Source organism: Meles meles, chromosome 2, assembly GCF_922984935.1.
Source record: "Meles meles chromosome 2, mMelMel3.1 paternal haplotype, whole genome shotgun sequence".
Taxonomy (NCBI): domain Eukaryota; kingdom Metazoa; phylum Chordata; class Mammalia; order Carnivora; family Mustelidae; genus Meles; species Meles meles.
The window spans coordinates 73,938,489-73,965,149 of NC_060067.1; the positions used below are offsets into that span (position 1 = coordinate 73,938,489).

Consider the following 26,661-nt stretch of genomic DNA (forward strand, 5'->3'; position numbering starts at 1 on the left):
CTAATTACTATCATGAACTATAATGTTCGACTTACCATGAGTTTATTATTTTAATTTTGGCCACACTTGTATCTATATTTCAAATCAAACCAATTATTTCTCAAACAGACCTTTTGAGGGTTAAGAAGATCAAGTAATACTCTAGCCCTTTTACAAATTAGGAAATGGAGGTACCAGAGGGATTAAAAGAATTTCCTAATTTCACACCAGATTAGGTTCTGTGACCCCACATCTTAATGCTCTTTCGACTACAAAGAAAAGTCTATTTTTACATCTTTTAGAAATTTAAATAAACTGATACTTAATGTTTTGTGGCCTTCAGTTGTGCATTCAATCAGATACTACTTAGGTTGACAGAGATTTTTATAACAGCACCCTTGGTAATTGTTTATCTTTTCCATAAACATAACCTGATGGTACTTTTTAATAAAAGCTCAAAGAAAACTAATTGATTCTTACCCCATTTGGGAGTTAAGCTCAAATTCTACTACTCTTAAGACATTTCCTAAATATTTCAATTTTCTTTGGCACTGAATTTTTTTTTTTTTTTTTTTGCACTATAGATTCCTTTCTTTAGTCATACTCCATGGTATTTTTGGAGAGCAAAGAATATATAGCTTATTCCATACCTACGCCTTTCCCCAAATGCTGAACTTACTGGACACTCAGACATGTGTTGATTTTGGTAACATACTTGCTAAGAATCTAAGTCCTGTCCTATGGAGGACAGCTAAAGCGACTTAAATTTTGAGTGAATAATCCCCACCCCAATACTGTATTATTAATTGGTTCTAACTGGGTTAAGTCAGACCTTCCTAACTTGTCTCTACCACTCTACGTAGACATTTCTGTCTCTTTCAGAATAACTACACCTAAGGTCTAGATTTGGAAACGTACACAGTATATACCAGATCAGTGTTTTGCTGATTGAAATTATCAGTGGTATGGCTTTTTAATCTCAACCCTTTAAAACTGTAAACCACTATAACTTTTTCTGTGTAGAGTATATCGGAGAAGAACCTTGTAACAATGGCTTGATGCCCCTATGTAGTCCAGCCTCACTAGGGCTTTCGAACAATAATTCGCAGTCTGTCCATTTATTCTTCAGGTCTTCTTCCAGCAACAGTTCCATCCTTACTACCCTGTTTAACCAAATGACCAGTAAACCACTTTTATAGAGAACATGGAGGTCCAGAGCTGTACTCCCTCCATTTCTGGACCCTTTGCTTTAAGAGCATCTACTTACTCTGGCATCCATCCTTACCCGTCTGTTTCAGGAAGGAGGCAGGTGTGTCTTCCTCCTGTACTCCGCCGCCTTTTCGTACCTGCTTGGTCTCCTTGTTCCACCAAGTTTTACAGTCTATTGCTGACTCTTCGGTAGCTGAATTCTGGCTTAAGAGAAACAGTTCTCATTGAGGTCCAACAGTCCAGTAGTAAAATCAGACACTTCATTTTTTCATGTGATCTTGTGCCTCAGCCTACTTAAAAATTCTTTGGTTTCCCATGACATCCTTCTTCTGGTTTACTTCCTGCCTGACCAGTCTTCGTCTGCTTTGCTCTCCTTCAGCTTCCCGTTTAATATTAATACTTAGCAAGATTCTGTCTATGGGTCTCTGATGAATTAATATGTTAAGGACTTAGAATCAGTGCCTGGCACTCTGTTAAATGTTTACCATCAGAATTTCACTTCAACTTTTTTTTAAGATTTTTTTTTTTTTAAAGATTTTTTATTTATTTGACAGAGAGAGATCACAAGTAGGCAGAGAGGCAGGCAGAGAGAGAGGAAGGGAAGCAGGCTCGCTTCCGAGCAGGGAGCCCGATGTGGGGCTCGATCCCAGGACTCCGGGATCATGACCTGAGCTGAAGGCAGAGGGTTTAACCCACTGAGCCACTCAGGTGCCCCTCACTTCAACTTTTAATGGATACATAATTTCATCCATGCCTTTGGTTTTTACTACCAAATGCCTGGAGTTTTAATACTCAGATGGGTTTATCTAATTGAGTATAAATTCCTGATTTCCTCCTTCATGTCCAGTTAAACTCTGTTCTAAAAATCTGTTCTTCTTAGTTCAGTAAATGACATTATCAGCAGTCCATTATTCATGCCAGAAGAAACCATTCTAGACACCTTACTTCTTACCTCGTCATTCACCAAATCCTATTGATGTTACCTTTTAAGTAGCTTCCTTTCCCATCCTCCCAACCTTTACTTCTGCTTGTCACACCAAGCCTCTCTCTGCTCTTTATTTCTCGTGCTATAAGGTGAGAGCATTATAAAATGTAGATTTCATCACTCCTTTGGAAGTGCTTTAAATACTTCAATGGTAGGGTGCCTGGGTGGCTCAGTCAGTTAAGCATCTGCCTTCTGCCGGGTCATGATCCCAGGGGCCTGGGATTGAGTCCCGCATCGGGCTCACTGCTCAGCAATGCTCCTTTCTCTCCCTCTGCCTTCTCCCCTTGTTTGTGCTCTCGCAAATAAAATCTTTTTAAAATAAATTCTTCAATGGCATCTCTTACTAAAAACAAAGTTCAGGGTATAACATTTAAGTCCATTGATCTGGACTCTGCCTACCTTCCTAAGCTGCCTTCTCTTGCTACTCTTAGTCATCTCCGGGCTACGGACATTCCAGGCACCCATACCTCACTGGGCCATTCCAACAGATACCTACTCTCTGGACCACTCTGCTTTCACCTAGATATGAGTTCACTTTACTGAGTTAGAAGTGACAAAAATAATTTCTGAAATAGGCTTGAAAAGGGAGTGGTCCACTTTGAATCCGGAGTCTAAAGACCGAAAATATAAAGTATGCGAAGACAAGGGTTATGGGAGAAGAAAAAAGAACCAGCAGTGGAAATGAAGGACTGTTCACAGAGAATGAACAGGACAAATGAGGTGACATTTCCAGATCCGGTGGGCAGTGCTATCAAGTGTAGCAGGAAGGACTAAGCAAATAAAGCTAAAGAAAAGGCCAGAGTTTGTTGATACAGGGAAAATACAGGACAATTCTAGCAGAGGGGTAGCCCTGAAGGCAGAATGTAAGGGATGGGACACCTAGTGCATTTTCTCTCTTATCACTGTTTATAAGTAAATCATGTGTAGTAAGAGGTCACCAGCTAAACTTCTACACAAAGAACATTTTGGCTTTGGGATTATTTTCACAGTATCCTTTGCTCCTTTTATTTGAAATCAACTGGCCTCTCTTCAAGGGCACTACACAGCACATTGTGTTGGGGAGGCAAGAGTAATAACCCTACTTAAGTTCCATAGCCATCACTGCAACTTCTCCCTGTATTAGCTTTTTCCCTTTCACAGTACAAGCACCATGTGGTTTGATTTACCTGTGCTTCAGCCTCTCTGTTACAATCATGTCCCCCATAATTAAAACCAGTAGTATCGGGAAGGAAGTCAGTACACAGTGATGGCCATCCTAATGAGAATGAGGTTACTATTCGCCCTTTGCAAGCGTGCTGATTTGCCCTTCTGCACCACTCCTCAAGAGCTTTGAAAATCTAAGTGCAGCAGGGAGACAGATTTGATTTTCGTCTAGTTCACTTTTTAAGGGAACGTAACTATTTTTGAACACTGCAACTCAGCAGTAAGGCTGAGTTCAGGACTTAAACACAGTATGTTACAACTTCGAAAGAGAGAACTTATAAACAGAAACTGACTATTTAATGCAAAATACTCCAGGGGCTTCTGGGTGGCTCATTTAACCATCCAACTCGGTTTCGGCTCAGGTCATGATCTCGGGTTGTGGGAAGGAGCCCGGTGTCCAGCTCCATGCTTGGCGTGTAGCCTGGTTGCAATTCTCTCTCCCTCTCTTTCTGACCCTCCTGCTTGTGCTCTCTCAAATAAATAAATCTCAAAAAAAAAAAAAAATACTCCACATCAAAAACAAAACAACTATATAAACCAACAGTCGTCCTCTCCCAAGATAATTGCTTCTTCCCATCCCGTTGCAGTAGTATGTTTAACTCTGAGAAAATGTCTATTTTAGAACTTTGATGAAGTGATACCATCAGTGTCATTAACAGGCGAAATACATTTTGAGTTGTGGGACATTCATTCACTGTAACACAACGGTAATTTTCCTGTCCCCTAGAATCAGATCACAATGGGAGCGGGAGCGAGGCATTAGTATTTTTTTAAATCCCTCTGGGAGATTTCATTGGTGCCATCAAGTTTGGGAACCACGCTGCCATATAGATACAATCAAGGAAAGCTTTATGTCCAAGAAGCTGCGTTTAAACATTTTATGTGGAAAATGGCAGTTTGAGATATATCTATTAAGTATTAAAATGGGCCTCTGAAAAGCCTTCATACTATAGATTACATCAACTCTAAAGTCTTGTCCTCATATTTAACATCTTAACTAGGATGAAAGAGTCTTACAAAACTGTGCAGCATGTTCATGTGCCTTGTCCCTTTAAGAAATTATTTTGGGAAGCTATATACTAATGCCAACAATGCAACCATTGTTCAAAATACTTTCGAATTGCTTCCTGGAGCAATGCCTAAAATTTAAAACAGGCAAGTTTTTTGCTGAGGAAGATTCTGGTTTTAGAAATAGCCAAGTCACTTGAGGTAATAAAGTGATGTGAATCGAGCTAGGTAATGCTGTTATTTGGTTCAAAATGAGATGTGGCTATTAAATTTGCACTGATTTTGAGACCTTCATAAAACTGGATATGGAAGCAGTTGCAAAAATTTGCAAAAATATTTGGGCTGTGGCAGCAGAAACTCAAATCGTGTTGAAGTGCCTCAGCTTAATGTTTTTAAGAAACCTTAGAGATTTTCTGGTCTATTGCCCGTATTACAAATAAAGAAACTAAGGTTCAGGAAAAGATGGGCTCCTCACTCTCAGTTCAGCTGGCCAGTAGCAGATCTAAAAACAGAACTCCTCCTCTGCCTCCTCATTCAGTTTTAGCTTCAACCTATATTCCCTCCCATCCAAAAAGAGGGCAGGTGGGGAATGGATGTTAGTTTAGGAGTGAGCCTATTCTATCATGTAATGATCCTCACTTTCTTTTTTTTAAAAAAGATTTTATTTATTCATTTGAGAGACAGATCACAAGTAGGCAGAGAGGGAGGCAGAAAGAGAGAGAGAGAGGGAGGGAGGAAGCAGGCTCCACGTCGAGCAGAGACCCAGATGCGGAGCTCGATCCCAGGACCCTGGGATCATGACCTGAGCCGAAGGCAGAGGCTTCAACCCACTGAGCCACCCAGGCGCCCCTGATCCTCACTTTCTTACAAACTAAATCTTAAAATGTTGCAGAATTTTGCTGTGTGTCCTCTTCAGGTTCACCAGTCTATGGAAACCAAAATGAGATGTTGGACATATATTCCCTGTGCCCAGTCTTCCATCGTCTTTCTTGATTGGTGTTTCCCTGTATTATAGGTAACATTACAGATAATAGATCTGTAATCCTATTTTGACATTCTTCTACAAAAACTGTCTCCATCTAGGTGCCTGAATCTCTTTCATGTAGCAAGATGATTTATACTCTGCTTTATTACCAGAACAATTTCAGATAGTTTACATAATCTAAGAATTAGTGAAAGGAAAAAAAACAAGGTAAAAGAAAATTGGACAAAGAAAAGAGCAGATGGCAAAGATGAAAGCATACAGAGCACATACTATTGTAACAATGTGAAGTGTCATCTGGTAATTAAAATTCAGCTATAAGGTCCGGTTTTGAATGTCTTGGAGGCAAAGCAGAAAAGGTAAGTTGATCAGTGATGAGATCCAGTTTACCAGCTGCTTGGAAGCAACAAAGCTTTTCCTAGCATTCTGTCAAGGGGAATGGCTGGGTCCGCATGTCTAATCTTAGGTAAATGTTTTCTTAGACGTGAGCTTTCCACAAAAATCTAGAGAACAAGGGCCTGGAATTATGAATATTTTGTTTTATCACACTTTTACCAAAGTAGGGTTGACATTCTCTCATGAAATTAAGAACCAGATCACCTACAACCTCACATATACTTGGAAGAACTATTAGGAAAAAAAATATCTTGCCATTCTATGAGCCCCTCACCTATTTAGGCCTCAAGTTTCTACTAAGCCAATTTGTTCTGCATTTTCAAATTGAAAGATGATTATTCTTGGAATAGTGAGAGTCGGTTGTTAAAACATCCATGAATATTTCAAGATACCAAGCACAATGCCCTTCCCTTTTCTTGCTTTGAAATTTTGAAGCAAGGTTCAGTGACTTCTGTGTATATTTTATGTAACAGTTGACGATATTATTTTACAAACATCTCACAAATCTATGGGGTTCACAGAGCAGGTGCCAAGCAACCCTCTGCGGATGAGAGAACTGAGGCCCCAGAGATGGAGCAACTCGTTCAGGGCCACGCTGGTCAGAGTTGTCTTCACTGGAGCCGGGGCCCCTCTGTTTGACGTTACTTGTTTTCCCCTCCCTTGTTTTAGAAGCCCTAACTCCAGTGCTCTCCCACTCTGGTATGTAGCCCCTCTAGATGAAAGCTTGCCTGTGCCGTATTTTTATACATGTCCTTAAAAAAAGCTCTTTCTGCAAGTACATTCATTTTTTTGGATGCCTTTCCTTTTCTAAAATTGAAATCAATTAGGATTATGAGCATGTGTTTTTATCTCTTTTTAGAATTTATATCTTGGATATAAACTTCCTGAAGCCTAAAACACATTATCTAATTATATGCAACATTCCTGTCACTATTATAAAATCTTGGCTGCTTTAAAAAATGGCTCCAATATAGAGTATTTGCAGCAATTTCATTTTCTAGTTTGAAACACTACTAGAGTAACTGTTCTTACTGCTTCCTTCTAAAGAGCAGTATGCAAACATAACGGATATTCTACTTTTCAACTACTTGACTGTAGCAGAGTAACTGAGATCTGCTCTTCCAGCCACGATCCGGCCTCCGTATCTTGCTTCTATTCAGTATTGCATAAGTACTACAAAGTATCTGCCCTATGTGTTTGACCATTTTTCATTGAACAGATCTCTTCCTCCCGCACATACCATTTTGTCTCCAACTGTATTCACTCAAGGCCAAGGGAGCATGTTGGTGGGGACAGAAGCAAGCATTCTGGACGAAGACAGACGTAGGCCTGAATATTGGCTCTCCTATGGCTAGCTATCACTCTGGTCAAATGATCTGATGTTTTACACCCCATTTTAAATTAAGAGTAGTTGTAGAAAAATTAATTCAGAGTAGTTGAAAAGATCGCATTGAAATCTCTTAGAGCCAAAGGTAAGGAACTCAAATATTAGTTTTTTCTTATGTATATACACCATTATCCTTTGCTCAAATGAATGAAGTGGTCATTCCTCTTCCTTTTACCTTGCAGAAGGGAATCTACTGAAATACGGCATATGGAGGAAGAAAAAACCCACTGCCACTTTCATTCTCTCTCCAAATACGCAGTTTACCTTCTCTTTTAAGACTCTTATTATGACCACAATTAAAGTATGTGATATAAAGGAAAAGATGAACCAAAAGGTACATGGGGGACAGAATAAGAGAAGTTCATTAAATAGAACATGCCTAAAAATTGAGAATACAGATTTACTTACCATTCTGCTTCGGGTTACTCTGACAGTCCATAAGGAAAAGGTGTCTACAAAGACTTAAAAGGAAAAATAAAATATGAAGTACAATCCAAGATTTAATATACTACTAAAAATTGTTTACATAAAATGCTCACATAATTCCATTTTAAATAAAGACAAAATACAAAACCAACAAACAGAAGTATACTGCTGTAACTCCAAAGGATTACTCATAAGGAGAGTTCCATTATAATTTCTACCCCATTTCCTTAATATATAGGCACATTACAATTGCACGGTATTTCCAGCTTTTTTCCTCATTAGTATTTCCAGCCATCCCTAGTCTAACCTAAACCCTAGTCTAACCCTCAAGCCTGTTAATTCATATACTGGGGGACAACATCTGAAATGCAAACATTATTTTGGCTTTCATTCTCATCTATATTTGCTCTTATGGCTGCTGTCGTCGTTTCTCTTCAGGTTGGTGTACTTTGGGGCATGCAAACAATATTTAATGCCTGTATGAATCAGGATTGAGTTTCTCAATAGCTGATATGATTACCAGTATCACGCTAAGATTTGAACCAAATGACAGTTGGTACAGATGTTCTTCCTGCTTGCTGCTCTTTCCAGGAAGCCCCAAGATGTTATGTATACAATGTACAGAACACCTCGCTTGTTTCAGACGTAGCTCTAATGCAGAATACTTGGGTAAACCATTTTGGGGAACTCCAACTGTGATGCCTAGAGATACTACATAAGCATAGCATAGATGACTTCAATGTGCAGCTACAGATCCACTTAAAAAATGAAGGTCTGTGTGTAAATGGATACTGTGGGTCACCATGTTAACAGTATTAGAAGACCAAATCTCCTCCCAGATTCTTTTTGGACTAAAAAGACAAGATATTAAAATCACTAGCTTTCAAAGACCATTTATTATTCTTAAATATTTACAACTCATGGGTTAAAATATTTATCAATTTATTACCAATAGGTTATTTGTTGAGATTTTGCTTGAAAGGGGCTTCACCTGTTATCTCGCACCGCTTTTCTTTCTTATGGAAGAGAATTCCAGGTTATCTTTCTAGCTTTTTACATTCTTCCTTTCTAGACATTTTGAACTAGCCACCTGGCTATCAAGGAGGTTTCAAGGATAGCCTCGTTAATAGGCTTTCTGGTTTCCCACCTCAGAAAAGAAGGCCCCACTCACTTTCTTAGCTACTGCCATGCAACAGCTCCTAAATAACCTAGTGTGAGAGCATAGTCCGATACAAACAGACACTGAGCAACCGCAAATGAATACCATAGCATTCCAATGGAAAGCTATAAATGTGAAACAGTGATTCAATAATGAAGACTGACTGGCCATGGAACCTCTTTTAAGAAACACAATAATGGGAACATGGAGGCATAGTGAGGATTACTTATGAAGAAAATATCAAGGAGACCTGATATTTCCACCTATATAAACAAAAAAACCCCATCAGGCTAAACAGTCCCTTTGTACACTACTATTTTTAGACCCCAAATAAAAAGATCTTAGAGATTTAAGAAAATCACCATAAAATACTCTATAACTTATGTTTTGCATGGTTTTAAAACATTCACAATGCTCTTAATCATACATGAAAATATAAAAAAATAAATATTGCCATGCATATCTTGCTGACATTTTAAAACCTCACAAATAAATAACTTGAAATTCTATCTAGAGAAATTGCTCCTGTATACTTATTGTTAATTATGGAGGACTCAAGCAAGTCTATTTTTATATAGCATCCTTCAACTGAAAAAGCTATAAAAGAAGCCTAATTTTTAATGCCTGTCAATGATCAAAATGTAATGCTAAGGGAAAAAATAATATAAGCCAAAACTGGAGTGCAAACACCTTTTTTGCTGTAGGTTTTAATGGAAAATGTTGGCGGACTAATGGGATTCCTTCCCAAGGGCATGCTGGAAACATGGAAAATGACGTTAGAGAAACTGAGAATCCTTCCTCAGGCAACTTCTTATCCTATTTCAGTTTCCTGAAACATCCCTGGTTAAGACTCCTGTGATTAAAAAGACAAGCCTTTATAAAAGTCCATCGGGTTCCTCATTAAAGCTGAAGTCACACACTAGAGACAGGTGATCTGAAGGGTAATTAAAAGATGGTAACCGGTTAGGTCCAATCTGTTCTTCAGTGAGCAAATCAAGGGCTGACCTCACACTGAGGGCGTGCTTAGAATACCAGATATAATCCAGGGTATGCCGGCATTCCCCTGAGGTCCGGATCTTCCAGGTAGTATACGGAGGTTCTGACTGCCCATCAGCACTCAGCAGCTTGTAGGCACTGTTCAGGTTGAGGCTGGAGGAAGCAAAGTGTTTGTAGACCTCCTCTGTTGGCTCTGCATTGAAGTCCCCACACACGATAAGTGGAATCTTGGCTCCTTGGGTGATGTTCTGCAGGTTCTGGAGGAGGTCACAACCTTGAGCGGAGCGAAATCGTTCCCAGCCAGTACGTGCTTTTAAGTGGGTGACAGCGATGCAGAACTGTCGGCTGGACTCCCTGCACTCTAGAGTCTGTGCGATGGCCACCTGATTGGTTTTCAGTGTCATGGCCGTCAGCCTAATATTGGCACTGCTGACTAGCTTGAATCTGTTCTGGAGGAAAAACAAGGCACAGCCATCTGGCCCATTGTTATGTTCCACATCTAGACAAGGTGACCAGGGCTTTGGGAAAAACGTGCCTTGATAGCCCAATCGACTGAGGAGCGGTTGGAAGGTGTCAAAATAGTGGTCCACCTCTTGGAGGCACAATATATCAGGCTGGTAGGCTAGGATTTCTTCGAGGATGAGACATTTCCTTTCTTCCCACTTGAGTGCTTCCACGGGGCATTGTACAAAGTTGTCTTTTCCTTCTCCAAGAGCTGAAATAAAAAAAAGCCAGTCAGCTGTCACAGGTACGTAGAAGTCATGGTGCTATAGTAGCTAAGTACCAGAAGTCTCCTTCAGTTTGACACTACTCAAGACCCTTAGAATGCTTTTTCTATTTCAGATGCTTTGGGTGATTATTCTCTGTCCGAACTGTATTAACCAACCAAACTGGGGCGCCGAGGTGGCTCAGTCGGCTAAGTGTCCGACTCTTGATTTTGGCTGAGATCATGATCTCAGGGTCATGAGCTAGAGCCCCGCATTGGGCTCTGCTCTGAGTGTGGAGCCTGCTTCAGATTCTCTCTCCCTCTACCCCCCGCTCATGTGTGTGCATGCACATGCACCCATTCTCTCTCTAAAAAACCCCCAAACAAACAAAATCTACCAAACTAAATAAACTCTTAATATCCAGAAAAGGCGAACAATTTATTTTCCTTCATATTAAAACTGTTTCATATGACTATATTCTAAGATGAAAAACCTTAAGCCTTCAACAGTGGGGTTTTTTTTTTTTTTTCCTTAAGATTTATTTATTTGACAGAGATCACAAGTAGGCAGAGAGGCAGGCAGAGAGAGAGGAGGAAGCAGGCTCTCCGCTGAGCAGAGAGCCTGATGCTGGACTCGATCCCAGGACACTGGGATCATGACCTGAGTCGAAGGCAGAGGCTTAAACCACTGAGCCACCCAGGTGCCACACAAGGTAGTATCTTAATGAACAGAGAACTAAAGCAATATCCCTTTGACCTCAAGTTATACAGACACACATGGGTGAGAATCTGGCCTCAAGAATACCCAGACTCACCACCACCCAGTGCGTCTCCATTCCCTGCAGAAAGTTCTACCTGCTACTCATTCAGCAGATTCTGTTTCTCCCTTACAAATGTCATCTTTGGGGGCACCTGGGTAGCTCAGTGGGTTAAAGCCTCTGCCTTTGGCTCAGGTCATGATCCCAGGGTCCTGGGATCGAGCCCCGCATCGGGCTCTCTGCTCAGCAGGGAGCCTGCTTCCCCCTCTCTCTGCCTACTTGTGATCTCTATCAAATAAAATAAATAAAATCTTTAAAAAACAACAACAAAAAAACAAATATTATCTTAGCACTGTGGACTGAGAGTTGGAGGCAACAGAAAGTTTGAGGCTGATAAAAGACAGGGTCCTTAAAACATGGAAGGTGAGGTATAAATCTCAAGTGCTGGATTTATTTGTGAAAACCGGATGGCCTTCTTTCTTACCTTCCCCTTCTGGGAGCTCCTGGTGCTGTCCTAGTCACCCTATCCTCCTACACCTCTATCTGCCCAAACCTCCTCCCTCCGGTGCTCTAAGGTGTGTGCAGGAACAGAAAGGCAGTCACGGCAAACCTAACTGCTCAGGTACAAAAGCATCAGGCATACCCTGGGCGAGAATGTTCCACTGCATGACCCGAATAGGTGGGTGGCTACTGGGGCAATCTGTCCTCAGATCCACAAAATCCCTCTGGAACCGCGGAGGTCGAGTGTGCAGGACAGCCCTGCATTCCTCAAGAAGTTCTTTAGGATCAATGGGCTCCAGATGTTCTGGGTCAGGTGACACCAAATATTCTGGGTGCTGGGAGGCAGCGCTGCTGTTCAGTGTCTTGGCGAGAGCGCTATAGAGTCTGCTCGTTCCGTTTCCCATGGAACACACTACAGAAGAGAAAAGTACAATTATACACGCAGCTCCTTTTTCGGCCTTTCTTCCATTTTCACTCAGCTCAAATAGAAGATAAAACCTTTACGGTCCACAGAAGCCAAGAACTTGACTGACGGCAATGCTGCCACCAGGTTCATGTATGAAGCCGTTTCCGCAGAGGTGGTTTAAAGGAGTTTCCAGGCTGTAACTTTCTATAGGACAGATTAATTGAAATACCAATGTTAAAATTGGTCTCTGATTAAGATATTCTTTTAAGAGAGAAATACCTTGATCTTTATGGTCCCTTCTAATTTAGGATTTGTCTGAATAATTTACAAACCCAGTCTTATTATGAAAGCATGGCTAGACAAAGTCCACGTTCCTTTTTCTAAATATTTTAATAAAAACTTGAAGGCCAGTTTGTAAAGAGCCAAATGTTAGAAAGCCCACGATAATCCTGAAGAAAAGATTAGGTGAAAGCAGGCTTCAGCTCTGGCCACCTCATCTAGACAGATTCCTCTGTTATGGAAAGTAACAGCTGGGTTAAATCCATATCCATTTCTTAGCTGTTAACTATCCATTAGGGCTCTGGCTTTCTGGAGGATTCTGAATGTTACTGAGCAATACAATATATAATATCAATTGCCAGATTTCTTAAGAATCCAGAAAAAAGGGTTGGAGGTAGAAGAGGAAAGAGAAGTTTGGCCCCCCCCCCCCGGTGCTGGGATCCTGCTCAGTGTATTTTCCAAGTGCTTCTCTTTTCTCTTTTATCCTGATAGATTATAATGCACTAAGGAAAGGAGAGCACAATCTCCCACTAATTAGCCTGAGGGAAGTTCTATCTGTAAGCAGGTGATTCTTCTTTTCTACTGTTCAGTACAGTATAAATTATGGTCAAGTTTTACTTGGTACAACCTCCAAGATTCTGTGTTAGGATGGAATCGTCGTATGGAGGAATCCGGATTTCCCTACCACATCCATATCCTTGCCTTCTCTTGATAAAGACACAGTTTTCTTATAAAATACATTATCTGGCTGGCTCACTGACTGCATCTGAAACCAGCAGTCAAGCATATTCACTGTGGCAGGTCCGAAAAGCAAGTCCAAATATTTACCAATGAATGTCCTTAAACACCAAGGTCAATAAGCATGCAAGCGTGCGCTCTACTGTTCCTTTTCATCAACTCAATGTAGTTGTCTTTTTTCCCCCAGTTAAGACTACCAGATTAAGGCAAACACATCATGCATTTACGTGTACATGCATCTTGAAACAAGCCTGTTTGTTCTCCCACACACATACATGCGCAAATGCATGCGCACACACCTGTTTCCAAAGTGTTTGATTCAAATGTATCAAAATTCTTTTTAATCAATCTGCTTGCCTATCTGAGTACATGGGTCCAAAGGAAGAAATTTTCTTCTTGGCTGGTAGTACAACTTTGAAAATCTTTCTTCTATACTTCTAGTTTTTAAGAAAAAGAAATTAAAGGTCTTACTGGTTAAGATTTCTCAAGTGTAGTCCCTCCAGAAAAGTAGCACCAGCCCAGCTGTGAGCCCAAATGTCACACAGGCGGCACAGCAAACTCACAGGGCACCATGGAGCATTTCACATGTGAAACATACGGCAACGTTTGACCTAGGTCAGCCTTTAAGCATACCACTAGCCGGATGTCCTTCAGTTTCAACAGGACTGCTCCACATCCCTTTGATCTCTGTCAAGCTGAGTTTGGGGTGGTTATTGTGATAAAAAAGCAAATATGTAAAAATGATCATGAAAAAAAGAGCAATAGTGTCCAACAGGAGTTTGTGTATTTGGGGAGTTATGTGAAGTCAGAAAAACCATCTTGAACTGCACTTCCTTCTAAAAAAGTTAGGAAAACCTTCACATAAAAGAGTAAAAGGAACAGAAAAACATCCATTTCAGACAATGAAAGCATACCAGAAAGACATGCCCAGAAAGCAAATCAAAACTATCTTATTAAAAATGAGCTAAAAGTCATTAAGAAAATGATAGAAGAGCCTAAATCAGAATTAGGAAACTCAGAAATGAGGCAACAAAGAGAATTAGTTTTTTTAAACAATGAAGAGACAGAGCATTTGGGAGATAGTAATAAATACTATATGTTTAATTTAAGCAAAGATCCAATATATGGGTAACAGGAATTCTTGTAGCAGGAAAACCAACGCAAGGAAATGAAACAAATACTGAAAACTGCATGTAAATCAAGAAGATGTTTATTGAGAGTACAAAATTTCAACCATTAAGAGTTGAATTATGTTCTGGAGGTATAATTTCAGCATGGTAACTATAGTTAATACTGTATTGTATTCTTGAAATCTTTTAAGAGAGTAGCTCTTAAGTGATCTCAACACACACAAGGTAAATGAGGTGACAGACGTGTTAATTAGCTTGGCTGAGGCAATAATTTCACAAGGTATATGTATACCAAAACACGTGGTATACCTTAAATATAAACTACTTTATCTTTTAATTGTATCTCAACTAAGCTGGAAAAAACATAAAATGGTTTAAAAGAATAAATTATGTAAGGTTAAAAAAAGACATGCATCATGGATATATTTAAACATCAGATACATAAAGTTCTGCCTTATCTTTTTATTCTAAAAAAGGGGGAAAAAAACCTGAAAAAAAAAAAAAAAAAAGACTCAGAACTACATATTGAAAAACACATCACATACCTGAGAATATCAACCCAGAATGACCAACACCAATTGGACTGTAAAGAAGGGAAAAAAATCCCTTGGGCATCTAGGCAAAAACATCAAGTGAGTTGTAAGGAAAATAAAAGCAGGCTATCATCAGACTGCAACTGCAATGTTTTATGCCAAGAGAAAATGAAGTTACATATTTTAAATACATAACTCAAACTTTACATATTTGGCTCATCTGTATGTGAACAAGGAATTTTATATCCAGCAACAACTGGAATACTGACTCCATGAGCAAACTTTAGAGCAGAGCTGACAAACTACCCAGAGGTAGTTTTGTATAATCGTCGAGCTAAGAATGGTTTAAGGGTTGTTAAAGACACAAGCATGATCCTGGAGCAGGATCCAGCATCCTGCGTTGGGTTCCCTGCTCAGCGGGAATCTGCTTCTCCCTCTAACCCTCCCCTGTCCGGTGCTCTCTCTCTCTCAAATAAATACAATCTTTAATAAAACAAGAAGAACAACACACAAACACAGACATATACACAATATGGAATAGGATCACTTTTGGCCTAAATGTTTAACCTAAATGTTTACTATCCAGTCCTTGGCAGAAAAATTTTTGCCATCTCTACAACTAAAGCACAAACTTCTGACCAAAATGATCAGCAAAACTTTGATATAAGATGGATGATAAGCATTAAACACATAGCTACTTAGAAAATCAAGTCTAAATGAGTTTGAGAGTACAATGTATAATGGCTATGTGATTCCACAACAAACTTATGAAGACGTAATACAACTCAAAGGGGAGGGAGGTACAGGGACCAGAATGAGGAAAATATATTCAACCAAAAAACTTCAAAATAGAGGCATCTGGTTGGCTCAGTTGAAGAACATTCAATTCTTGATCTCAGGGTTATGAGTTCGAGCCCCACACTGGGTGTAGAGGTTATAAAAAATTGAAAAATAAACTTAAAATGTTGTAAACTGTTTTCAGTGGTCATAGTTAGTAGTGGTAGTATTTGGACAGTTATTTTGACACTGTTGGGAGAATGTGAAATGAACCAAATGGATATTCCAATTCCATTATTCTCTGTTCTTTTTTTTTTTGGTTAAGTTTTGAAAATGCATTTATAAGCTATTAGCCACACAATCAAGGAAAACACTCTTGCCAAAGCCAACTCATTTGGGACCACCAGCAGATTATTAGATTTGATTATCTATCTTATTTCTAAGAGGGCCTCTCAAAGTATTCTGGCGTTTTTCAAAAATTAAATCTACCCTCAAAAGACAAACTTTGAGCAAAAAAGATGAAGAACACACTGTAGCATAGCTAAGTAATAAGGCCTTGAATGGGATAGAGAGTCACAGACCAATTCCAATCCTATTCTACCACTGTGTACAACTAGACCTGCTTACAGGCCTATCAAATCAGGGCTTGGTAAAGGATCCTAATTTCCTCAAGAATTTTTGGAAAATGCATGTAGGTTAGAACAGGTGGCAACTTCAAAATAACATCTATTATTTATACGAGACATATATATTTCTATTAAAAAAACTTGCATGTAGGGACACCTGGGTGGCTCAATCAGTTAAGGGTCTGCCTTTGGCTCAGGTCATGATCCCAGAGTCCCGGGATCAAGTCCCACAATGGGATCTTTGCTTAGCGCAGAGCCCGCTCCTCCCTCTGCCCTCCTCTTCGTGCATTTGCTCTCGTACGCACTAACAAATAAAAAGACAAAAACAAAACAAAACAAAAAACTCACATAATTGTTCATCCAGAATGAACAATTTCATGTGTTAACAGTACAGCTGACTCTGAACACCGGTTTAAACATGTGATCCAATTGTATGTAGACTTTTTTATGGTACAGTACTCTAACTGTATTTTCTCTTCCTTACAATTTTTAAATAGCACCTTCTCTTCTCTAGCTTGCTTTATTATATGAATACAGTATATGATACAAGTAACAAACAAGATAAGTGCTAATCAACTGTATGTTACCACTAAGGCTTCCGGTCAACAGTAGGCTACTAGTAAAGTTTTGAGGGAGTCAAAAGTCACATGCGAATTTTTGATTGTGTAGGGGTCTGGTTCCCCCACCCTCCCTACGGTGTTCAAGAGTCAACTGTACTTGGGTGTGGAATGCACTGAAAATGGCCTTTAAAAAAGTTTTACTAGCATAGACCTTTTACTGTAGATTCATCTACCTGAGAAAGATGTCATTAGACTTCATTTCGAAGAAGAGACCAGGTAGAGGGTTACTGTTAGGGAGTAAGTCCTGTCTTTGCTCCTTAGATCTTACAGGAACTCAAGGATGGTCCTTAATGTGGACTGATGCAAATGTGAATATGAAGTTATGTAGTAACAAAGTGACACAGCACATGCCTTCTAGTTCTAAAGTACCTGGCAGCAAAGCAACCTGTCCCATACTGAGTCTGAATTAGGAGCGAGCCAGATGATTCTGAAAGATGTCTCTACCAGTCCACCCTTCCCTGGCACACCCTCAGGCCCCCCATGTGTCAGGCTCTGTCCTCAGAACACACTCTGCAACTGAATCACCTCTACAGACTTCCACTCCCTTGGGTGTGGTCTGTCTGGAACTCTATTCTTCATAATCTAATCCAATCTCTCAGTCCTCAGGCATAATTCACCACAGAACGGTGATTTTACATTCTTATTTCCCTGTTTTTGGAGTTTTGAAAAGGGCACTTCATCTTGAGAAGTTACCAAGTATTTGGAGAAAGATTAATACACATGAACTAATGAGAGAAAAAGCAAGTACTTACTTTGTGGAATGGGCTAGGGTATAATAAGGGTTCAAACAATCAGGATAGGTAACAATAATCAGGAGAAGACCGTAAAATATGGAGCTTTAATTCCTGACCAAACCACTTACTTGGTCCATCACAGACATGTAGCCACCATAATTTAATTTCTTGCCTCACTCTCTCAAACACACATACACGCCCTGGATGCCAGACTAGTATTCTAGTCCACTGGATCAGTGAACAGACAGACTAGGATCTCTGCCCTCTTGGAGCTTATGCTGCAGTGGGGAAATACAAGACAATGGTCATATGGTAAAAAGTGCAATGGAGAAAAATAAAGGAGGAAGTGGAGATAGGGAATGCTAGTGGCTAGGGAGTTGCTGATTTACGTGGGATGCCCAAGGAGGTCTCACTAAAAGATAGTATTTGGACAGAGACCAGAAAGTGGTAAGGAAATAACTCTGGAAGTCTTAATGGGGATACAGTGGAAGAACATTCTGCGCAGAGGAACAGCAAATGTAAAAGCCCTGAAGATAGGAACATGCTTGGTAAGGCTGATGAAACAGCAACACACTGAAAAGATTTAAAGAATGAATAAAAAGATGAGGTCAGTGAGGCAGTGAGGACAGGGGTGGGGGGATGGATTATATAGCACATTGCAGTCCACTCTATAAGGATGTGAACCTTTATCTGCTATGAGAAGCCACTAGGGAATGTTAAGCAGGAATAAGAATCTGATTTACATTAAAAACAACAAGGACAACAACAAAAAACAACCCCTGGGGACACCTGGGTGGCTAATTCCGTTAAGTGTCTGCCTTCACTCAGGTCATGATCCCATCTGGCTCCCAGCTCAGGCGAGAGCTGGTTTCTCCCTCTCCTTCTGCTGCTCCCTGCGCTGTCAGATAAATAAAATCTTGAAAAAGGAAAAAAAAAAAACCCACACTACAGTGTAGGGAAATAAGGGCAGACAGAGAAAACCCATTAGAGGACAATTACAATTATGCAGGCAAAAGACAGTGGTAGCTTGGACTAGTGATAGCAGTTAAAGTGGCTGGATTTTGAAAAACTGTTGGAGCCGGTAGGTTTTAATGATAACCTGGATGTGGTCTGGGAGTGAAAGAATGGCCAAAGAGGTCCCAACGGTTGCCAGGAGAGCAATTAGAAATATGAAGTTGCCAGTACCGCCTAGGATGATTCGACGGGATTGGCAGAAAATAGAGAAGTTTGGTGATTCGATATGACTGAGGCTTAGGAGAGAGGAGCGAATTGGAAATAAATGTTTGGGAGAAGTCGGTGGGCACCTGAGACTAAACTGAGTTGAGAAAAAAAAAAATAAAAAATAAAGTGAGTTGAGAAAAGAAGTCCAAGTACTGAGCTCTGGAGCAAACTGGGGAAGACGTGGTGAAGCTGCAGAAGAAAGGGAACATGATCTCCCTGCAAACAAAGTAAAGAAAGTGTTCCATTCATTAAGTAGTTACCTCCTGTGTCAAATGTTGCTGATAGTTCGAGGAAAATACAGACACACCATCTGGATTAGCAACGTGGAAAACTTCAGTGGCTTTAACAATGGCGATTTCAGATTTTTGGTGGTTGTGGGCAAAGAGAAAATAGGACAACAGAGAAGTAACTTGTGGAAATTTTTTCCTGAAAGAGGAGAGAGAAGGAGTCGTGTCTAGAGGGAGGCAAGAGAATTTTTTGAAGCTATTATACATGTTTGTCTGCTAGTTGGGGTGACACAAGATAGAGAAAAACCATGGAAGCAGGAGACTTTGGCCACGATGGGCATGAGGGAGCCCACAAATGCTCTCCCCAAAAAGCATTAAAAATCTGGACAGAACTGTCAAAACCAACCATTTCAATGCTCTGGATATATACCAAAGGCATACAGCAAAGAGAAGCTTTTTTATTCAGGAAAGCTACTGAACTTCAGCTAAAATCTGTGTCACTCCTGAACCAGCCAGCCCCTCAAGCTCTATGGGAGTAGTTCAACCAGGTCAGCAAAGGTACTGAACTGTCAAGCTCGGGCTCTGATGGGCTTCACTGGTATGTCTATCAAGTATTTAAATAAGAAATACCACTCCTTCACAAACTGCCATTTATTGCTTCCCAAGTACAGCCTCTCTGGAAGACAGTTTGGCAGGTTTTTATGAATAAAACATAGACTTACCATATGGCTTGGAACTCATACCCCTAGGTATTTTACCTACAGTGAACTGAAAACTTATGTTCATATAAAATGTTATGTACACAAATGCTAAGAAACAGTTTTATTAATAATCACCCCAAACTGGAATTAATCAAGATGCCCTTCACCTTGTGAATGGATACACAATTATAGTAAATCCTTATAATGAAACAGTACCCAAAAATGAAAAGGAACAAACTGTTGATTTACAAGATACACCCATGCAACATGGATAAATCTCAAATGCACTTTCTAAGTGAAAGAAGCCAGACCCTAAAACTTACATATTACATGGTTTTGTTCACATGACACTCTGGAAAAGGCAAAACGATACGGATTGGTAGTTGCCAGTAAACAGGGGAGGCGGGGAGAGGGAGCAAGGGAAGCAGGGGGGTAGGGGAGAGCTGACATGGGGAATTCTGAGGGTGATGGAACCGCTCTGTACAGTACTAGGGTGATACAAACACAACCCTATGCATTTGTCAAAAGCCATACAACTGTCCACCAGAAAGAATAAACTTTAGTGTGTACCAACTTTAAGTATCAATCAGAAGATGGAATGATCTCAAACAGTGCAGATTTTGACAAATGAATCTAACTGTATTACAGATGTATGGCAATCTCACAAACGGGGTTCAGTAAAAAAGGATCTGTGATCTGAGTAATTCTGGAAAAAAGCATTTTAATGGGAAACTATCCAACTCAAGACTAAAGAAACTGTAGTTAGTTAAGTTTCTCAGGGGGGTAGAAGGTGTTAACAATTCCAAAACTGCTTCACATACATACTGGGGTTGAACAAGTAAATGGACAGTGGATGATGGGAGCCATAGTTCTCAATGACAAAGAATGAACTTAGAGATAGGCAAGGAAAAAATGCTAGGATGAATCATGTGGTACTAAGCTAGGGTCAGAGATATCAGGATGAATACATGTTTCACTTACTATACACATAGATATATAGGTACAGAAATAATTTTAGGTATGTGTATTGTAGGACTCACTTGGTGTCTGCCATTAGCTGACCATTTAGCTATCTCTGCCATCTACCTGCTTTTTTCCCATGCCACAAACATATTTTACAGCTTTATATGTCCAGGATTATTGTGAGGATAAGAATAAAGATAGGAGTCTAAAACACTTTTTAAGTATTTTATTTGCCAGAGAGAGAGAGAGAGAGAGAGAGAGAGCGAGTGAGAGAGCACAAGCAGGAGAACAGCAGGCAGAGGGATAAGCAGACTTTCCGCTGAGCAGAGCCCTATGTGGGACTTGATCCGAGGACCCCGACATCATGACCTGAGCCAAAGGCAGACACTAAACTGAGCTACCCAGGCATCCCTAAAACATTTTTTATAAAACCATTACACCTAAGGAATTTTGCTTGGGTTTCTGTATTTATTTTTGGCCTGAGGTGGTCCCGATGCCTTGTCAATTCACTCCTCAACAGGCACTGCCTCTCTGTGGTGATGAACATTTCAAGTTCAAAATGTCACTAGAAAAAAAGTCATTTCACATGTTACTGTGTGAACATACATAATGCACGTATTTATATACTCGTATGTGTTAATTTTTAGGATACACATTTTAAGCCAGTCAATGTGAAAACCGATGTGACAAAGCCTACAGTCCCAACTCAGTACACACCCTTGGCATGTATTTATGTCTAATGAGCTTCACAAAATGATTATTTTTTCTACAGTAAATGTGTACTATTTCCTAGTGTATTCCCTTTCATTTTTTAAAAATGCTGGTTCTGACCCAATGAAATTGAGTTTACAACCAACTAACGAAACTGTTCTAGGAGCGGTTCCCCGAGAGTAGTCTATAGACCCTTTGGGATGCCTGAGACCCTTTCAGAGGTATGCATGGCCAAAACTACTTTCATAATACTAAGACACCATTTTCCTTTTTCACCACGTTCATAGCTGTTTTACCCACAAACGTGTTAAAACTGCTGCTACCTCAGCATGAATGAGGCCCTGGCATCGGACTCCACAAAGTAGCCATAGTATTCTGCACCACCACACACTCTCAGTTTTATAAAAGTCAGTTTTACTTAAAAATGTCCTTAGTGAGGCAGTAGTATTTTTGTTAAACCTGGAACCTTGATGACATGTCTTTTTAATACGTGACAATGGAAAATACACAATAAAGCACTTTTGCTCCATACCAGAATACAACAGCTTACAGAAAAGAACTTGGGTTGCAAAATGAACGAGCCCCTTTTTTTCAGGGAACACCATTTTTGCCCAATGGTAAACCTGACAAATTACAGTTAATCAAATAAGGATATCAGGCATTTTCACTAATATGTGTAAGCAAGCCTGTCACTTTAAGGAAAACAAAAGACCGTATTTGTGTCAATGATAAAAATTTTCAAGGGAAAACTTTGGAAAAATTTTATCTGCCATCAGGAGCACGACGGGTTCCCAATACTTAAAGACTTCTGACAAGATGGGTAGTATATTAACTAATGCTATTTCTTGGTATCGTATAGTATTTGAAAGATCTGCATAGCCCAGTTAACCAACATTTTCCAAATGACCAATACATAATCATTCATGGGTAAAAATTCCATTCAAAATACCAGAAAAATCAGTTGATTTTAATGTCACAGAATACAAAAAGCTCACTGATAGGGCACCAGATTTCATGCTGTAAATAACTACTAACATAGACTCTACCACAAAGTATATCCACAATGATCTAAAAATGCCGTTAAAGTAATTTTTTCCAACTACGTTATCTGTGAGAGTCTGGAATGTCTTCAAAGACTTTAACCAAAACAACATATCACAACATATTGAATGTAGAGGCAAATATGAGAATCCTAGCAATTTCCTAATTAGACAGACCTCAAGAGATTTCAAAAAATGTAAAACAAGGCCACTCTTTAAACTAATCTCTTGTTTTGGAATACAGCTACTTTTCCATAAAAATGTCATTTATGTTAATATTGATTTTATTATACTAAATGACTTGATAAACGTTTATATTTCTCATGTTCTACTTTCTAACATATTTATCGATTTGCATATGAATATAAAAATCACATAAACAAAAGTTCTGTGGGCCCTCAAAATTTTAAGGATGCAAAAGGATCTGGGGTGGCTGGGTGGCTCAGCTGTTAAGCATCTGCCTTTGGCTCAGGTCATGATCCCAGGGCTCTGGGAATGAGTCCCATATTAGACTCCCTGCTCTCTTTCTCTCCCACTCCCCCTGCTTGTATTCCCTCTCTTCCTGTCTCTCCCTGTCAAATAAAAATCTTACTTAAAAAAAAAAAAGAAAAATTAAAAAAAAAAAAGACTATAAAAGAATCCAGGAAGTAAAAAGTGAGAATTTCTATTCTAGATCAACCACCTTTTATTTTTTTGAAGATTTTATTTATTTTTTATTTTTTGACAGAACAGTGAGAGAGGGAACAGAAGCTGGGGGAGTGGGAGAGGGAGAAGCTGGCTTCCTGCTGAGCAGGGAGCCCGATGCGGGGTTTGACCCCAGGACCCTGGGATCATGACATGAGCTGAAGGCAGACGCTTAACGACTGAGCCACCCGGGTGCCCCAATCAACCATCTTTTAAGTATGGTCATCCTGTTCTGAGGGACATAAAATAAGGCAATCCCCTGGGAAGAAAATGAGAAATTTTTTTATCTTAAAAAAAAAAACCCAAAAACCAATAGATTGAAAGCAGACATGTATATAATTCATATGAACACAGAGCACATACCTAAATTTATTTTAAATTGGCAGAGGATAAAATCACAGAAGCTGGGAGGTCACTGCTGTAAAGGCATTTCCTTGCTGCTCCAAAGAGTACAAATACCCCTGAATCATGGATACTCTTCCCTTACTTCCCTCTTTTATTTTTGCTATCCAAACTAGATTTTTCCGTACTTCAAAAATATTCTTTTCAGGGGTGCCTGGGTGGCTCAGTGGGTTGAGCCTTTGCCTTCGGCTCAGGTCATGATCTCAGGGTCCTGGGATCCAACCCTGTGGCCGTTCTCTGCTCAGTGGGGAGCCTGCTCCCCCACCCCGCCCACCAGGTCTCTCTCTGCCTGCTGCTCTGCCTACCTGTGATCTTTCTCTGTCAAATAAATAAATAAAATCGTACCAAAAAATTCTTTTCATAAAGTCATGAAACCAAAGAAAAATCAGAAAGGATTTGGGGAAGTCCCAATGCATTTTCTTTTCTTCTTCTAGTCCCAAAAATGTATGAGCTTACTTAGTTATTTCTCAAGGCTGTATTTTCCAAAACTTTCTGAAATATACAGAAATCATGTCAAAGCAAGTACAGAATCCCAAGCTAGGAATTAATAAGTAAAACTGAACACCAAAGACTTCTCGTATTATTTTTGTGAAGCCAACCAAGGCTCAGACCCACATGAGGACTGCAGTGTAGTAAGGCAATGTAAATTTGAAAACAAAAGAAAGCAAAAATTATGGGGCACCTTTCTTCCCTCCCCTACCCATCCTAAAATAAAAAACCAACCAAACAAAAAAAAACAACAATGCCAGTGGCAGCTAAGGATTACTTAATACTTAACATGCACCATTTACAAATTCTGCCTGCTTTGACTGCATTTTCAATTAAACCTTATTACAAATCCTAGAAGGCAGCTACTCTTATTATGCCCTTTTTACAATGAGGAGATGACTTATTCTCATTGTTTCTCACCTGTTTTTTTTTTTTTTAAAGCAACATTCATTTTTTTCTTTTAAAGTATGAACCGATTTTTAAAAATTCTTCCCATGGGGCGCCTGGGAGGCTCAGTGGGTTGGGCCTCTGCCTTCAGCTCAGGTCATGATCTCAGGGTCCTCGGATGGAGCCCTGCATCAGGCTCTCTGCTCTGTCTGCCTCTCTGCCTACTTGTGATCTCCGTCTGTCAAATAATAAAATTAAAAAAAAAAATTCTTCCCAGACATAAAACCATGCCCCATTCCCAGATTTCAAGCCATCCTACTTAAGCTTTGTGCCATAAAAGGAGTTATTATACGGAGCTTTGAAAAAAACTGTCCAAGGTTCAGAATAGCTCAATATCCAAAGCCAATTTTCTCAGGCAAGACAGCACAAATAATTCATCCCTGTGGTAATTAAGATACTGAAAGTACAAAATCTCGACAAAACCTCTGTTAAACTTTATCTGGCAGTTACTGGCTTTTAGGTCAATTTTATTATATGTATTTGGGGATGGGTATTCTTGATTTGACCCCATACCGTATTTTTTTCCCCCAAAGTTCATTTCTTTCCCCAGGCATTTTACTAGGAAAAGTATCAGCTGTCATCCCGACATTATATAATGTGTGGTACACATTATATAAATTGTACAGGCAATAGGCAGATCAAAATAGCTTCATTTCTTATCCTAGCTATGATTTAACAATAACACTTCAATCCTTTGCCCTTTCTTCTTTCTATAACCATATTTCCATTTCCATTTAGAACTGGACGCCTTCATTCCTTACATTAATACCTCACAGCTATTTTACTTTATAGGAACAAATAACTCTCACCTCCCTCATGAGAGCCTTTAAAGATTTGCCAGAGAATTGAGATTTAGAGTCCTGAAATACAGTAGTAGTATGTAAACATCCCCTGTTTAGTCCTCTTTCCCAGAAAACAAAGCAGAAGTGAGCTAATCACAAAAATATAGAAAATATGTTTACTCTTTAGAGCACCAATTACACATACTTCTGAAGCAACAGGCAGACCACAGTATCAGTGCCTAAGAGTGTCAACGATTAGAGAGAAATGATGAGGGTTAAATGAAACACTTTCACACCGATGATCAGAATGCTGAACGAGAATCCTAACGGCTGAGACCCAAACTGGCTGGGCTTACCATTCCAACCATTCCTGAGAGCATTTAGAAATCACACCAGAGAGACATCTGTTCACATAATGTTGCTTGTTACTCAGCAGTTGCATATACTGGAGTTAACCAAACAATTCAGCCTGTGAATTTCTCTCAAAAATAGTTTGAGCTTAGTCTCCTGAAACTGTGGCTTGGCAAGAAACGCTGATTAAACACCAAAAACTAAACAAAGACCAGGATAATCTGCATACACACCTGGGAAGCTGCTGGAGCTGACCAACCTCGGCCCAAGGAAACCTCAAAGAGCAGAGTACACAAAAACTATAAGCTACCTACATCACAGGAAGGCATCATGGAAACAGCAATCCTTTGCTACCATCTACTGGCCATGTGTTGAACTACCTCAGAAAGTTCACATCATTCCTTCAGTAGCAAGCAAATTTTCATTAGCCTTCTTAGAGTTCCTGAATAAATGCGGCCACCTTCAAGACAAATTAGTGGTGATAGGCAAAGATAAGCAACGTAAGCAGCTTGGATGTTGGGAAAAGGTATATTTATTTAATATTTATTGAAAAAAATCAGTAAAGATTTCCAGCTTCCTTGCCTGTACAGCTTTATGACTCAAAAGCCCTAGTCCTCCCTCTTCCTTCCACCTGGCCTGCTTCTCCGAAGTTGTCCTTAACATTTGAACTACAAACCCTGTCCTTTACTTATTAGACTGTAAATTCCAAAAGGGCAGGGACTGTGTCTACTTTGTTTGTCTACTTTGTTTGTCTTCTCAAACACCTCGCCCCGGGCGTTTAAAACTGTTGATAGAAGATGCTGAAACTACTATAACACCGTATATGTGTATGGATGGATATGCCAACTAAACTGGAATAATAAACACAAACACAAAGCCAAGAGAGAGCGAAGTGCCAAGGAACACTGTCAAAGTCCTTGGCTCTTCACAGGTAAGGACACTGAGGTTCAGAAGTTTAAGTGACTTGTCCCGAGTCACTGTGAAACTTAACTAGAGTTTGGTGAGACTATAGCTGGGGCCCTCTGTGTTAGTACACAGGTCCACTGGTAACTGCACATAAGCACCTTCAAATTTTGTGTATGAATGTGGATGTGAAGGACATTAA

At 39.8% G+C, this 26,661-nt stretch overlaps 1 protein-coding gene across 2 annotated transcripts in view; it reads right to left on the reverse strand.

The window, feature by feature from the left end:
• Positions 1-452: 452 nt before the first annotated feature.
• NOCT (nocturnin) overlaps positions 453-26,661 on the reverse strand; it is a 36,863-nt gene continuing 10,654 nt past the window's right edge. The window contains exons 2-4 of one of the 2 annotated variants that reach the window (XR_006817348.1): positions 11,838-12,107; positions 7,558-10,445; positions 453-1,392 (exon numbers count right to left, since the gene is read on the reverse strand). Coding sequence is in view for 1 of the 2 variants with exons in the window: in XM_045996995.1 (XP_045852951.1) it covers positions 9,610-10,445; positions 11,838-12,107 (1,106 nt within the window). In the remaining variant the exon portion in view is untranslated. Of the gene's footprint in view, positions 1,393-5,217; positions 10,446-11,837; positions 12,108-26,661 lie in introns of those variants that run through there. The other variant, XM_045996995.1, reaches the window with a different exon arrangement.